Here is a 15,124-nt window from a genome sequence, read left to right as displayed (position 1 = left end):
AAAAAGAAAAAAAGAAAAAAAAAGGATTTCATTATTTTAATGTGTGCTTGTAGTGTACAACTCAGCACAAGTAGGCATGGAGGGGCATCAGGCCTATAGCAGCCAGTGGAAGATGGAAAAGGGATAATGAAAGGGCTTAAGGGCCCTCTAGTGAGGCTGAAAATGTGGCTGCCTAAGGAGTGGTGGGGTTACCATCCCTGGAGGTGTTCCAGAGCCATGGAGATGTGGCACTGAGGGATGTGGTCAGTGGGCACGGCAGGGTGGGTTGGTGATCTTAGAAATCTTTTCCAACCTGAATATCCAATGATTCTCTTACCCTTTCTCCTGCCAGGTTGGCTGGTTGTGATGCTGCACTGGAAAAGCGTGTAAGAAGTATTGTATTATCCCACTGCCAGAACCTGGGGCTGATATCCTTACCTCCCACCTCAAGAAGCACTGACAGCTGTGATGCCTCTAAGTGCTGCCCGCGTTAGCCCTTTTGCTAGGTAAGTCACAAAGCACACGTAAAAATAGACCCAAGAAACTCATCATCCCTCTCTCAGCTGATAATTCCCTAGAAACCAAGGAGATTGGGGTGATATGTGCACTGGAGACAAAGACAAACAGTTTTGTTTACCACTGCACGTATTTCCAGGCAAGCTACTCTGCAAAGAACCAGCTAACTCGGCCCAGCTGACACTTTTATCACTTTATGGTGCCCTCATGGTACAGCAGAGTTTCACGTTTCACACCACAAATGTTGCTTTTATCTGAGTGCTCCCCCATTAGAAGCCTTTTTTCCTGACTGGATGGGACTTGCATAGAAACCAACTGAGGATTATGTGAATTCCAGACCCAGGTCTGGATTTGGTCATGGAGGTGGTGTTGGGTTTCATTAGGCTTTGTGCTCCCCGCTTCTGAATGCACTCTGAACTCAGTTCTGATAACTGCAGATCATTTATGTCAGAATGTCATTGGGTTTTCTCATGAGACACCCTTAGAAATCTCTCAAACAAATCACAAGGCAGGTTGCTGTAAAAATAGGCACTGACACAGCTTTTAACCCAAACTCCTCCACCTGCATGTCATCTCTCACTCAGTATTATGGTATTTGTTGCCTTTGCTCTGAGTGTCATTGCAGTGCAGAAGGCTGGATGTCTCTCTTGGCTTGGGAGCTGAACCGTGTAACCCCCCTGTGCTCCTGCCTGACCTTCACCTCTCTGTTTTGTGCTTATGGCCCTACTGGGGAATATGTGGGGAAAAATGGGACTGCTGGGAGGTCTGGAAGAGACATTTCAAGATGCAGCAGGCAGCTGCCAAGGGCTGCCAATCCCAAATCATCACTGAGCTCTTCTCTCCCCAATAGGACCCTCTTCTCCATAGCATCCCATCCCTGTAATGGAATCCAGGCCCTGAGATAAGTGTGTAATACTCTACTGCATGGATGTGGATGTTGCATCCCTTCACATGAACAGGCAGTAGTCTTTCAGACCTCTAAGAGAATTTATTTTCAACTCTTTGATCAGTCTAGGAGGGCCTACAAGTCTTCCTAAGGTGAAAGGTCTAGATCCAATACCCTGGGATTTTCCTATCCTGAGAGCTGGACTTGATCTGCGTGGGTCATCCTTTCCACCTTAGAATGCTCTACGATACAGACAGCAGATCCAGACAAACCACAGCCCTGGAGGCATCAAGCAGATGTGAGATAGAGCAAGAGACAAGTCATGGTATAAGTGAGGACACAGATTACCTTTCGAGCTTCACTGGCCATGTCATCGCTGGAGGAGCTCATCTCAGGTCTCTTCACTCCCTTCCTTTCTTCACGCTCCTCTTCTTCAGAAGAGACTTCTCTGTCGCTGATGTTGCTGGTGAACTCCTCCAGCTTCCTCTTCAACTCCTCCTCCTCAGCATCAGGATCAAGCTGGGACTCTGTGGCCGGAGACTGAAACAACAGAAGAAGTGAATTGTTCATGCAGAATTTATTTGATTTTCCCAGTGGAAAACTGGAATTTTCCCCTTAAAAAAACAAAAACAAAAAAAACAAAAAAACACAAGCGATTAGGGGCCAAAAACCACCATGTTTTCACTTGGAGCCATGGAATGGCTGGCAGCTCCAAGGGCATAAATCCCCACCACCAAAGGCAGTGCACCAGGCTGCAAGGAGAAACCCCATTCACTCAGCTGTGCTGAATCAGAGTCTCTCAGTACTGATTTGTGATGAGAAAACACTCAGATTTACCAACAGGAACACCAAATAGCTGTTCCCATTACAAATTTTGGGAAGAATAAGACATTACGTTTTTCTCCCCCATGCCTGAGGGACTGCTCTGTAATTATTACTATCCATCCCACTGAGTCATTAGTGGCCAGAGCACCTCATTGCAATGGGTTCACATGAAAGAAAAGTACATAGCCTAAAATTAGAGACCCAAAAATCAATGTTAAGCGACCTATGCATTCACAGATTCTGCATCCTCACCCAACTTTAACTTAATTTAGCTGTTTCCTTCAGAGCTTAATGGCATAGCAAGACAAGAGCAGCCCAGAAGAGATACAGAAGTCCTTCTTGACTCAGAGCTCTCATTTAAAATAACCAAATCACTTTTCTATACATAAAGATTGATTCTCCTATAAGCATTCAATAGAGAATCAAAGTGAAACGTGGTTGTGCAGAAGAGGCCTGGCACTAGCTTGTACAGGGACCCAAGTGTCCTAGATTAAGCTTGCCTTCATTTCTCTCCAACGATGCAATGTTTTTGCTACCAGAATCAAGAGGAGTTAAGCCCTTGGGGGAGCTGGACCAAGCTATTTTTATTTATTTTTTTTTTTTTTGCAGTCCCACATTAGGGCTGCCCCTCCTCATCATGCTGCTTTTGGGGTGACCCAGGGTGCTGATTTCTCCCTGAAACCTCACTGATAATGAGGGGAAAGGGCCAGTGAAGCCCTCTCTCCCTCCCTGTTGCCCTGTTACCTCAGCAGAGCGCACCAGGATTTTTTCCTCCAAGCGGTTCAGCATGCGTTCAATCACTGACATGCGTTTGTTGAGCTCATGAATCTAGAGGAAAAGAGAAAGAATAGAGAACAGACCAGCCACCATTGACAGGACAGTGGGAAAGGAGCCCAGGGTGCATGCAACCAGCAAAAGTAAAAAAAGAATCATAGAAAAACTAAGGTTGGAAAAGACCTCTAAGATCATCTAGTCCAACCATTGACCCATCCCCACCATTCTCACTAACCATGTCCCTCAATGCTAGAGACCAAGATACCAAAATACCACGTTGCGTTGGGCATCAGAGAGTGAAGGACTGTTACCCTGTGCACCCTGAAGAGCTTCACGATGTGCAGGACTTCTCCTCAAAACTCAAAGTGATGCTGCATCCATGGAGCGCTGCAAGTCCCACCAGAGCATTGGGAGTTTCAGCGTGGTGACCACAAAGCCTTCCTACCTTGGTCTTTTTCAACCACTTACCCTGTGATCCCCTACTGAATACATCACTGGGAAAGGAAGGGGAAAGAAGGGAGGAGTTTCCCATGAAAAATTCTGAATCAGAACACAAAACTGAAAGTTGTTCCCAACACACTTTGAAGTTTTTCTCGCTTCTCAATGCTTTCATCTGTCAGGATTCTCACCCCTTTTTTCCTCCTCCCTCTACCAGCTGAAAAGAGAGGAGGAATAAAGAGAAATAAAAATTCTGAAAATCACGGAGAAATGGCTTTCTATGCTCAAGAGCCACAACAAATTTTTTTGTGGTTAAATGACTGAAAGCATAAAAGGAACCTCTTTATTTTTCCTTCTTTCAGAAATGAATATTTTCTTTCTTTCAAGATGGGGCTTTCTCCTTTGATCCAAACAAATAAAACACAAATGATGTAAAATATTGCCCATTCCATACAGATAAAACACTGTATGCTGCATCACTCCTGCTCCATGTGGCTGCCTCCCACTCAAAGGGGACGAGCAGCAAATGCAGTAAGTGAATGGAGCAACAAAGAGACGCAAGGGCTTCGCTTTGTTTTAGTAACATTTCCACCCTCTCGCCGAGTTTTTGTGCTGGCTGGTGTTTGATTAATTAGACCCACACAACAGCTTGCATCTGCTTAAGTGAAGATGGATGTAACAACCTGGCACTTGGGGAGAGCAAAGCGTTGCAATTACTGCCCCGAATTGAATGAGCCTTTAAGCAGCATTAAACCCACAGGCAGGAAGCAATCCATGCCAGCTCTAAGTGGTTTCTCAGTATCATTGGGCCCGACTCTTGCAGCACTCTGGTGACAATGAGAAGCCTGTGATGGACCATAAACTTCAGGAGAGGGGATGGATGTGAGCGCAGCACCCTGTGCTGTCTGCACTTCCCGTAAGCAGCAGCTCGGAGAGGTCAGAGCACAATGCAGAGCTGGCTGTTGGCAGGTTACTGGGAGAGGAAGAGCTGGCTTTCATTCTCCTTCCTGAGCAAGGCTGGCTTTACTGCCCAGTTATCCCTGTGCAAAGCAAGGTGCACCCCGATGGGGTGTATCCCATTGGGGGCTGGTCCACCTGCACTGCTCTCTGAACGACAAAGGCTGATGAACACATCTCTACTAAAACATTTCAGATGAACCACCATCAGCTTATTTCTGTGCTTTAAGAGCTGCTCTGGCTTTCTCTTCCCTTTGGGCTCCTCCTGGCCTCCCCTGGGCTAGTGGTAGCAGCCATACCTGTGTTGCTGCGGGGTTAATGGGCCAGCACAGAGCCCCGTTTCCTCCTACTGGGCAAGGGGCAGGCTATGCTAGCTGTTGCTAGCTGTAAACCCATCAGCTACATAAAGGGCAGGAAGGATGAACAGCTACTTAAGCTAATGAACGATGCTGGCATACAAACAAATGGGGTTGAATCGGGAATTAGGAGATGCCTTGTAACCATTAGGTGCCACCCATGCCTTCATGCTGTTGTGACAGAGCAAAACACCAAGCACACTGCTCCTACATCAGGGCTGGGAGATGAGATGAAGGAAGTCATCTGGAGTACCGGTGGGAATTTGGCCCCATTTCCCCACTGCAAAGCACTGTGCACATTTCATGCCTAACGTACTGTGGGCTCATTAACAACATCCAGGCTGAGCTTTTTCCATTTGCAGTGGCTGGAAAACGAAGCACATCCACCAACTTGAACATATGCTGAGAGAAATAAAGGCCAAAGGAAAGATGTCCCCACGGAGGCACACAGAGCGTGGTGCTCAGCAGCACCCAAGATGTGCACAGCTGTAAGTGGAACCAGCACACTTCTCCCCTTGGAAATCTGTGTGGTCAGACACCAATGTGCATTTTGCTGCTGAAGAGGGTCAGGGGAGGCTTAACCGTTCTCATCCTTTCTCAAAGGTGATGTCAAGAACAGCAGGTCCTCACTTTACAATTAAAACAAGCGCACAGCCTTCCTGACACCCTTCTCTAGGCTGTTCCCCTATTATCACTTGGGAGAGATGCATGACAGGTCAGCCTGACCCTGTCCTGTCGGGGCCGGAACGCTCCACGCTGCCAAAGAATAGGATCTCAAGGCTGATTAAACTTTCCCCTCCAAGCCTTGATCATAAAGCCCATTCACTTGATGAATGAGGACACGTAAAACTATAGGTAGAGTGTAGATTAACGGGGGCAGGCTGGAAATTAACAGCATTGAAGGCAGGCTTGTTACTGCATCAACAGCAGGTACAGTTTCTCCCAGCCATGACCATAGAAGTAGAAGGGCTGATGTGAGGAATACCGTGTAATATTAATGGCTCTTCACCATGAGGAGTGGATGAGCAGAAAACACACCTTCCCATGTCCCAGCCTGACTTCCCATTTCATGGCCATCTCTGCATAGCCCAGAGGGCTGAGCATGGCCTGGGCATTCATCCACCTGGTGCCACGCAACCACCATGTGACACCAAGCAGATGTGACAGCCCCTAGGTCACCCCATGGGCCTTGGTGACACTGTTTGGTACCTGACTTCCCGAGTTGTGGCTGATGTTCTCCTGGGAGGAGGCTCTGCTCTGGCGTTTCAGGTGGTGAGGCAGGCAGGCAGCGAGCTTTGGGGCTCCCTTCACATCCTCATCGGAGGTGTCCATGTCTGCAGAGTAGGGGGACCGGGGCTGCTCCATCCAGGGGCTGCCTTTGGAAGGAGAAGGCTTCAGTATGAGGACTCAAGAGATTCACAGCCCCTAGCACAAAGCCCTGGACGTCAGTCCCACCCCTCAGACAAGCAAATAAGCAAGTCAATTTACTCCTTCTAGTGGAGTTGCAAGCAGAAGTTCAGCCTGCAGCTCCATCCACCTAAACAGGGTCCTGCTGAGCTGCAGCCGGGCACGAGGAGCATTCTCCTCATCCCCTCAGATCTCAAGCAGCTGAAACCCTCAATAAAACCTGCTCCTGCCTCTTCAGTCACATTGCAGCCCAGGTTTGGGCACTGCTCCTCATTCGGTTTGGGTGCTGGGAGCAGTTTATCCACATGGCGCATAAGTTATGAAAGCAGGGAGAGCATCTTCCCAAGGTGCAATGAGGTCTGGGGAGATCTCTTTGGTAGCTCTTACAGGCACTTTTCCCTAGCAGGATGCTGGAACCCAGACACCTACCAGGCTTTGAACCTCTGTCCAGGCTCCGTCTGCGTGCATTGAGCGTGAGTCGAACCTCTGTGCTGAAGTGCTGCTCCGGAGGGCTGAGGTGCTGCTCCTGCTCCCTCAAGATGTGGAATACAGCTGCCAGGTCAGCCTCCTCCAGCCGGGTCTCTCGGGGAGCATCCTCAGCTGGGCCAGAGAAATCTGGGAAGGACTGAGAGACGGAGGCCGATGCTGGGACTGCCCTCCCCACCTCCCCAAGCAGTTCCTAGCTTTATCCTCCAATAGCTGCACGGACTGACCCTTTATAACACGGATTTTAAGCAACCTGGCTTACAGGTTTTTTAATCTTAAGGCTGAGCAATATTTCAGATGACTACCAGGGGGCACTGTTAGTTTCTATGAGAGCTAGACATCTGTCAGGCTGACAAAGACTTGGGCCCCGAGATCCAGCCTTTAAAACATCACACACTTGGACTTGCAAACGTAGCAACAGCCATCTACTCCTCAATAACCAGTACATCGACTTTGAATCAGCCCTCCTTATGCTTGCATTAAATTCCACAGCATAAGGGCAAAGCTTAGGTAAAGAATGTACATATCTACTCAAAGAAAGAATGAATCTGCGCATTTATCCCAAATCCTGTCTGAATTCTCCCAACCAGCTGGCACAAAGCAGTTGTTTGTGCAGGTTTTTTGTGCCCCACGTTCTTTCCTCTGACAGATGGGGACTTCCCACCCATGGAGGCCATGCTGGATTCGTCTTCTGAACTTCACACACAAAGCTGCCAGCAAACCGTGTCCCCAGTGCCACTGCATGGGGGACAGCAGCCCCAAACTGGATGGGATGATGGGAGAGAAAGCTGTTTTCGACGTTCCTGCTCCCAAACATTGGCTGGAAGCTAGGGTGTCCCACAGCCCTGGGACAGCACAAGAAATAGCCAGCAAAGAGATCAGCCCAAATCTGGAGGGAGAGGTGCAAAAGATTCCTCACCGCAGCCAGCTCTCCTGCTTCTGACTTCAGGGCTTGAAATGGAAGAAGAAATAGCAGTGCTATGCACAGAGATTGGCACCGCTGCTTTCCAAAGCCACCGTGCAACCCTACAGCCAGAGCAGCAGGAGGAGGACAGGGAGAAAGGCAAGCCCAGTACCTGGAAAGCATCAGAGCTGATGGCCATTGGAGAGAGCTGGGCAGACTGACGGCGAGACTGGGCAGAGTACTCCGAGTCCAGCTCAAAATCAAAGGGGTGCACGGACAGCAGGCGCTTTGTCTTGCGCATCTTGGTGTGGAAAATGTGAGAAAGGAAAATTCAGCTGGCTTCCATGGAAAGCAGAAGTGGCCCTTGTCTGCTTAGTTTGCAAGAATCTGTTTGTGGGAAGCTCCCAGTATGGGAAGCTCCCACTTTTCCTGGAGAACACTGGGTTCTCAGGAGTGCCCTGCTTGCAGGGAGCCAGTTACGTGGGACTACTAGGACTGAACTCAAAGACCTGGTTTCCTTGGTCTCTGCACCAGGACTGTGGCCATAAGCAGACAGCAAGATGCTCTGCTGGCAAGATTGCTCTGAAGGCAAGATGAGCAGCTGAACCCCTCAGAAAGAGGCTCAGGAGCTGCTCTTGGGGCCTGAAGCAGCTCCATACCTCCAATCCTGAGAGCAAACTTCCCCAGATATGGGGAAAGCCATGAGCTGGTCTGGGAGTGGGGCTAACATCAAGAAGCAGAGCAGAGAGCAGAACCTAGCCACCACCACCCAAGGTAGGCAACAGTGCACCCAGGAGGGATGAGTGGCTGCAGGGGAAGCCCTTACTCTGTTGTAGCACTCTGCTTCAGCTCCATGGAGTGCATCATCCTCATCATCACTGTCGTCCCCAGTGCCACCATTGGCAGGGAGCTGGTATTCACCTGGAGGAGACAAGGGGATGGTCAGCACGGGCAGCTCCTGCACCCCGATCCTGGGGCAGGTAACCCCCTGCCCTGGTGTCCCACCAGTGCATGTCAGAAAGTCTGATTCTGAAACACCTCCTTCAATTTTTATTATTTGGCATGCTGCACTGTGGTTCCTATGTGGCACAAATTAAAGGAAGGGGACAATGGAAAGAAAAGGAACAAAAAATCCTCTTAGAAGAGCAGAATGTCCCATGGCAAGATTGACCATTCCTGCAAGAAGAACACAGCCTAAATCCACAAATTCAGCGCATTTGTTACGAACACAGCCAGCTTCAAGCACATGACATGGATGCACTGAGATCACGGTGAGTTCTTGCAAGCCACAAGTCTGGCAGGCAACAAAAAGCCCTGTTGTTTCAGAGTCTGCCCTCAGAAGCCCCAGGGCTCTGCTGCAGGGCAGAGGATGAGCAGTGAGGCTCCTTGTCCCAGCCACAGCTGAGTCCCAGCTTGTGATGTACCCACAACCAGAGGGAGCAAAAAGAAAAACAGCAGCAACCTCCATCTGACTGCAAAACACACACTCCAGTTCTCTTTTTGACTTACTGTTGATGTCTGGCAGGCTGTAAACTCTGTCATGAAGACCTGAACAACGAGAGAAAAAAAGAAAAGAGGGAAGATAAATAAATGTTTTCTCTAGGTAGCTTGCACAGAACAAGCCTCAGAGCAACGCTTAAGCACAGTTCTCAGTCTCCAGTCATCACAAGGCACAACCATCAAAGGCTCTTTGGAGAGAACAAAGCATGTGCTTGGAGACAGAGCTTGACTTGGAAGATCAAGTTGTATACTGGGCACAATATCTTCTCTGAAAGAGCAGTGATGCAGTGGCACAGTTGTCCAGAGAGTGCTGGGGTCACCATCCCCAGGAGTATTCCATAACCGTGGAGATGTGGCACTGAGCATGGTGGGGTGGGTTGGGGTTGGACGTAGGAATCTTAAGTCTTTTCCAACTGGAATGGTTCTGTGATTCTCTTATCCTTTTTCAATATAAAAAGGAATCTCAGAAACGCATGCCACAGAAGTTGTGCTGGTGCCAAGAAAGCAGACCAGCTGCAGAGGTGGCAATCACAGCTGGGCACACAAACCACAGCCGGGCACAGGCAGAGCCGAGATGCCAGGACAGGCTTTGAGCCTGGCAGTCAGTGCCACCTGCTGACAGCGGCTGCTGCATGCACAGCACCCAGGCTCAAACCTCAGACCCTAAAATCCCAAGGGCTCAGCATGGCTGTGGCAGGTTTTGTGCCTGCTAGCTATATGTGCCAGACAGAGACGTGACAGCAGGGAGCTGAAGCTGCTCCATCTACCACGTGGCAAGCCTGCAGGCAGCCAGCACACAGCCAGTTGTTAAGCAAACTCCTCAGCAAGCTATGTAAGCCAAGGTGAGAAAGTTAACCCCAGCTGAAGACAAAGCCTGGACATCCTACCCTGCTGTTTCATGGGTATCAAGGCTAAGTTCTCTGGCTGGCATCCCTTCGGGTGCCTGCCCAGCTTGCAGGACAGGAGAAACCCCGGCGCTTGTCCTCACCTAGAAGAGCTGAATTCCCCTTCTGCCCTGGCTGCAGCCTGCCGTAGAGGGACTGCAGCACCTTGGCACTTCCAAACCTCTTGAAACGGGAGCGCACGTGCTCGTAGTACCACTCAAGAGAACCGATCTTCACCACCCTGCCCCAGGAGGGAAGCACAGAGAGGTGAGGCAGCCTTGCCAAAGCAGACCCTCACCCCGCTCCCACCCCACTGAGCAGAGGGATCACCCTTAGGGTATAGGGAGCAAGCAGCGGATGCAGAGAAAGGAGACCAGCACGAAGCTGTCCCTGTTCATTACAAGGGAGTTGGACTAGGTGACCTTAAAGGTCCCTTCTAACTCAAATGATTCTATGACGACAAACTGAGCGTGGGGCTGAGACTGCAGAAACTCTCCACCCCGATGCCCCAGCCATGGTGCCCGTACCTGGAGAGGCGGCAGGGGTCACAGACCCAGCCCTGCTCCCTCTTGTTGTAGCGGCTGCAGCTCTTGCAGGTGTAGAAGCGGCAATCCAGGCACTGCCGCTTGCTGTTCAGCAGGAACTTGAAGGGCTGTAGGCAGTGCACGCAGTGCGTTTCGTTCAGGTGGGACTGGTGGGTCAGGAACTCTCTCTTGCTGCTTTCCTGGTCTATCTTGCACTTCAGGTCCCTGCAGATGCATCCCAAAAACAGAGGGGCATGCATTAGGTGGTGAAACAGCACCCAACAGCAGCTCCCTCCTGCTCCCAGCCCCAGACGCCTGCAGTAACCCCAAGGAAATCAGTGCTACCACTCTGATTTTTGCATCACTCTATCCATGAGCAGATTCCTCCACTGACTGTTACGTTTTCATCCTGGATGCCTTTCCCCAGCACGCAATATCATTTCGGTGAGCTCTGCAGCCTCTCTCACATGGTAAACCCAGTAACACTCGATCAGCCTAGGGAATGATTTTCCAGGGATCACCTCGAGTCCCACAGCTGGTGGAAACAGCTGGAGGGCAAATCTAATCAATAACCTATCATGGGGTAAAACTGTGCCCAGCTGAGCAAGGCAGCAGCTTCACATTCAGAGCAGGTCCCTGTGCGTCAGGATTTGCTGCTGCTTCATTTCAGATCAGATTTGGCTGTGTTAAAAATTGGTCCTTTTTGCTGCATGGGGCATTTCTTTGCCACCAAGCCTCAAAATGCATTTCAACCCAAACCTTTAAGGACTGGAGGCTTTACCCAAAGGCCTTCTGTTTATTCTCTGTGCTAGCCCAGGTATGTTTGCCTTCTGGGCTATGGTTACAAGATGGTGTTTGACTTGCAAGAGGCCCTAGCAGGCTTGTTTTCCATCTGGGCAGGGTGAGGGAGCTGCATTTTGCAGGGCAGAAATTGGCCAAGACCAGAGAGCTCAAGCAACCAGGAGGCTTTGCACTGCATCTGGTCACCTGCACCACTGCAAAGCTTCCCTCTGGAGCTTCCTGATGGAGCAGCTTGCACTCACCGTGGAACACAACATGTGAAAATAAGCAGTAAGCTTACATGCAGCTACGTAAAACAAACCCCAAAACACAAAACCCACCCAGCTGCAGGCTGTGGCAGCCTCACAAACCACCTTCTGAGCACGCAGGCCAAGAAAGCAGGTACTGCACAAACCCAAACCGCTGCCCTGATCTTAACCCTGGTGGCACAGCAGCATTCAGTCCAGAAGAGAAAACAGCAAACAACGAGGAAGAAGAAAGCTTCCCAGGAAACTTCTTGCCTTTGAACTCGTAGCGCGCTGCGTTCATCCATGGCTTCACCAAAAGGACTGCAGGTTTGGGTGCTGACCCCAAGCTGTGGGCTGCACCCAGCGTTCCTTTGCCACCCTGCACCCAGGCTGCTTCCAGCAGGATCCAATCTTTCCCTGAACTGCCTTTTCCTGTTTTCAGAGCCTGTCGGACCCCTTCACCTCCCTTCCCTCACCCTCGAGAGCTGCTAAAGGAAGGACAAGCCTCAGCCCAACCGGTTTAAAACCTGCGTGCCTCCGTCTGTCCATCCCGGCAGCCCATCCTGGTGCTGCTCTGCTCAAAGTGAACAAGCAGCAGGGATGTGGGGAGATGCCAACTGCTCAGTCCCTAAAGCAGGGGGGTCTGGCAGCAAGCTTTATGGAAGGAGGCAAAGAGATGCCCCGCAGAGACTGCTCCTGAATTCCTCAGGCACATACTTGTGTGGTTTCTGGGCAGCTGAAGCCTTTGTCCACGTTGGGTGAATAGCTTCTGACAAAAAACACAGAGAGGAGGCTGAAAGGGAAGGAAAAGACCAAGTGGGGGAACATTCCTTCAAGGCTTGCATGTTGAGACAGGCCCTGGGAACCAAGTGGGGATGGCCAGAGCAAAGGGAGCAGGATCAATGGGATTCTTCCATCATGTCCCAGCTTGTCACATGCAGAAAACGCTCATGTATCCTCTTGTCCAGCATGCAGGTACATGGCAGGCTTGCCCAGCATACGGGATGTGGTCTGGTATGGCCTGGCTTTATAGGGATATCTGCTGTACCATAAATCTATACCAGCTTTAGCTTGGTGGAGGCAGAGAGCTGGGTTGGTGAGCCCACACACACACCTCTGGCTGGGTGACATGCTTGTACTGAAAGATGTAGGTGCTTGGGATGCCTGTGATGCAGGAGAGGTCAAAGCACACTCACCCACTTTCACAGAATGGATTTCAATCACATTTATTGCTTCCTGCTTGCACAAACCAGACAAACAGGACTTGCTATCCTGCCAGCAGCAAAATGGTTCCTCTCACTTTGGACCCAACCTTCCTGCTGCCTTCAGCTTTGTTTGCAGGGCCAGTCCCTGTTCTGAAAAGCCACGTGCACCAGCAGCACCTTTCTTTGTGCTCAGAGCTCACCAAATATCTGTCTGCCCCATAAGCCTCAGCAGTGCCAGGCCCCACACAGAGTTAATACAGATCCTCTGTGGGGCAGGAAGCAGCTAATGGAGCAGAACAGGGCATTTAAAGGTTGCAGCATTCCAAAAGCACCTCTGAGCTCTGCAGTACTTGTCAAGATGGAAAGCTAAATATAAAAGCTATGAGTGCTGTGACAGGGCATTGCAGCACTTTGCATCTCAGGTGGGAAGCAGAGGAGCACACAGGATAGCCCAGCTTTTCCCCTTATTCTTTAGTTTTTCCTTTTTCTTTACCCTACCTGAGGTCAGTGCTTTCCTCTGCCTCATCCCAACCCTGATACTTTCCTCTTTGGAGGCTCCAGGGCTCAGCTGCAGCAATGCTGACCCACAACCAGACAACATTCCCTGTGGGATCCACACAGGGCACCTAATTAAGCCAGTCTGGCGCCAGGTCAAGTCAGCGAGGAATTCACATCGCCCACTGCTTTGCTGAAGGGCACAGCAATGTCTGTCCCCACCTCCCTCCTCCAGGCAAAGCACAGCTCTGTCACACAGGAGACACTTTCCCTTTCCAGTAATCACATGTTTTCCAGCACCCTTGTCTGGTCTGCGTCCTGCTTCAGAGCTACCAGCTACAGGATGGTGATGATAGGGAATTCTCTCTGCCTCCCACACTGTAATCAGATATGGAATCAGCAGACTCCAAAATTTCCAGCTCAGAGCTCGTGTGGTGAATGGCACACCCCATCCGCCCTGCTCAGCATCCTTAGTGCAGGCAGTGAATAGCATCACTCAGCCCAGCAGATGGATGCATGCAGGAATTGTGGCTGGGCAGGAGCTCTTGTTCCTGGTTAATCGCTGCTAAGATGCCTGGCCAGACCAACGGGGAGTTCTCAGAAGCCCACTGCAGGCAGAGGAACCTGTTTTCCCACCAGCTGTCACCGTATCACGAAGCACATCACACAATTAAAGCACAGCATCTCGCATGCCATGAAAAGGGAACTTTAAAACCCACTTGCTTCCCTCACCACTGAAAACAACATTGTTTTCTTACACACGCTTGGGAAAAACCTGCCTTAAATCCTTGCCTGGGCTGCAACAGTGCTGTTAAGTCCTTTCCTTTTTAGTGTGTGCATGCATCAATTTGTAGTTCAGTGACTTTCTATCTTATCCCAATCTCCCTGAAGTTACCCCAGAATAGGCTGCCACAGAGTGTATTTCAGCCTCCTGACAACTGCTGTACTCCCCTCAGTTATTTTCCAATGGTCCTTCTGGAGTCCATAGGCTCCCAGCTCTCTCTATACTGCAGAGCATTGTCCACCTGGGGTTGGAACTAGATGACCTTTAAGGTCCCTTCCAACCTAAGCCATCCTATGATTCTATTCTATGAAGTGTATGAGAGCTCCCAAAACAACACAGTGGCAGAGGACACCACTTAATCACTAAGAACTCCTTGGGAAATGGAGCCCACCAGCCAGTGGAGTGCACTGAGTGGGGCCAGATAGGCTGCCCCATCACCTGCCCTGTTTACACAGCTGATAACATCACCTATCAATCGCTACATTCAGTTTACAGCCCTCTACTCCTCGCCCACTGCTTTATCCATACCCAACACGAGATGCAGGAGCCTACATCTCCCATTGGCAGGCACAGGTACTCACTCCAACCGCTCCTCCTCTTTCTTCCGCAGGTCGAAGTCACGCTGAACCACCTCCCAGACATGCTTGGCCTCCTCATCGGTCAGCTTGGAGAGATCCAGCTTCCTCCCCATCTTGCACGACGAGCCTAAGTGACAACCAAAGGCATTCCTATGGCCGGCCCCGTTACCCGACACACTGCTGGGCCCCACCTCTGTGACCGCCCCAAATAATGGGGCCGCGGGCAGGCGAGCTGGCTCCTGCCAGCCCCACACCTCATCCGCCCAGCTGGGTTAAAGGAAGCATTGACTCACTGCCAAACCACTCGTGTTGTGCAGGGAGCGTAGATCCAACCGGTCTTAAAGCACCTCCCCAAGGAAAGCAAGCATGGAGGCAGGGCATAAGCAAGGGCCAAGCATCCCACCACCAACAGTGCTCTGTGCCCCACCTCACCTTGTAAAACCAGCAGCTTTAACGAGGGAAAAGCCCAAGCTACGCTGTCTGCCCTCCCAGCAATTTGGAGAATATGAGCTGTACCGGGAGCAAATAGCTTAATTAGCAGGCAGCGCTCTCCTCATTTACTGTTATCAAGAGAAGATGGTTTGACAGGTTTAAAAAA

At 50.4% G+C, this 15,124-nt stretch overlaps 1 protein-coding gene across 9 annotated transcripts in view; it reads right to left on the bottom strand.

The window, feature by feature from the left end:
- The window catches only part of MLPH (melanophilin), a 19,753-nt gene extending 4,704 nt beyond the window's left edge, over nt 1–15,049 (bottom strand). For 2 of the 9 annotated variants that reach the window (XM_031554087.1, XM_031554088.1), the window contains exons 1-10: nt 14,530–15,049; nt 10,440–10,661; nt 10,017–10,153; nt 9,038–9,076; nt 8,355–8,449; nt 7,701–7,829; nt 6,568–6,763; nt 5,941–6,107; nt 2,951–3,034; nt 1,730–1,921 (exon numbers count right to left, since the gene is read on the bottom strand). In XM_031554087.1, coding sequence (XP_031409947.1) covers nt 1,730–1,921; nt 2,951–3,034; nt 5,941–6,107; nt 6,568–6,763; nt 7,701–7,829; nt 8,355–8,449; nt 9,038–9,076; nt 10,017–10,153; nt 10,440–10,661; nt 14,530–14,639 — 1,371 coding nt within the window. In that variant the 5' untranslated portion in view covers nt 14,640–15,049. Of the gene's footprint in view, nt 1–1,729; nt 1,922–2,950; nt 3,035–5,940; nt 6,108–6,567; nt 6,764–7,700; nt 7,830–8,354; nt 8,450–9,037; nt 9,077–10,016; nt 10,154–10,439; nt 10,662–10,781; nt 12,725–14,529 lie in introns of those variants that run through there. The other 7 variants (XM_003207370.4, XM_019616871.2, XM_003207375.4 and 4 more) reach the window with 7 other exon arrangements.
- Between the last annotated feature and the right edge of the window lie 75 nt (nt 15,050–15,124).

This window comes from Meleagris gallopavo, chromosome 7 (assembly GCF_000146605.3).
Source record: "Meleagris gallopavo isolate NT-WF06-2002-E0010 breed Aviagen turkey brand Nicholas breeding stock chromosome 7, Turkey_5.1, whole genome shotgun sequence".
Classification (NCBI taxonomy): Eukaryota; Metazoa; Chordata; class Aves; order Galliformes; family Phasianidae; genus Meleagris; species Meleagris gallopavo.
The sequence above is the reverse complement of the archived record's forward strand: the minus strand, read 5'-3'. Positions and strand labels throughout refer to the sequence as shown.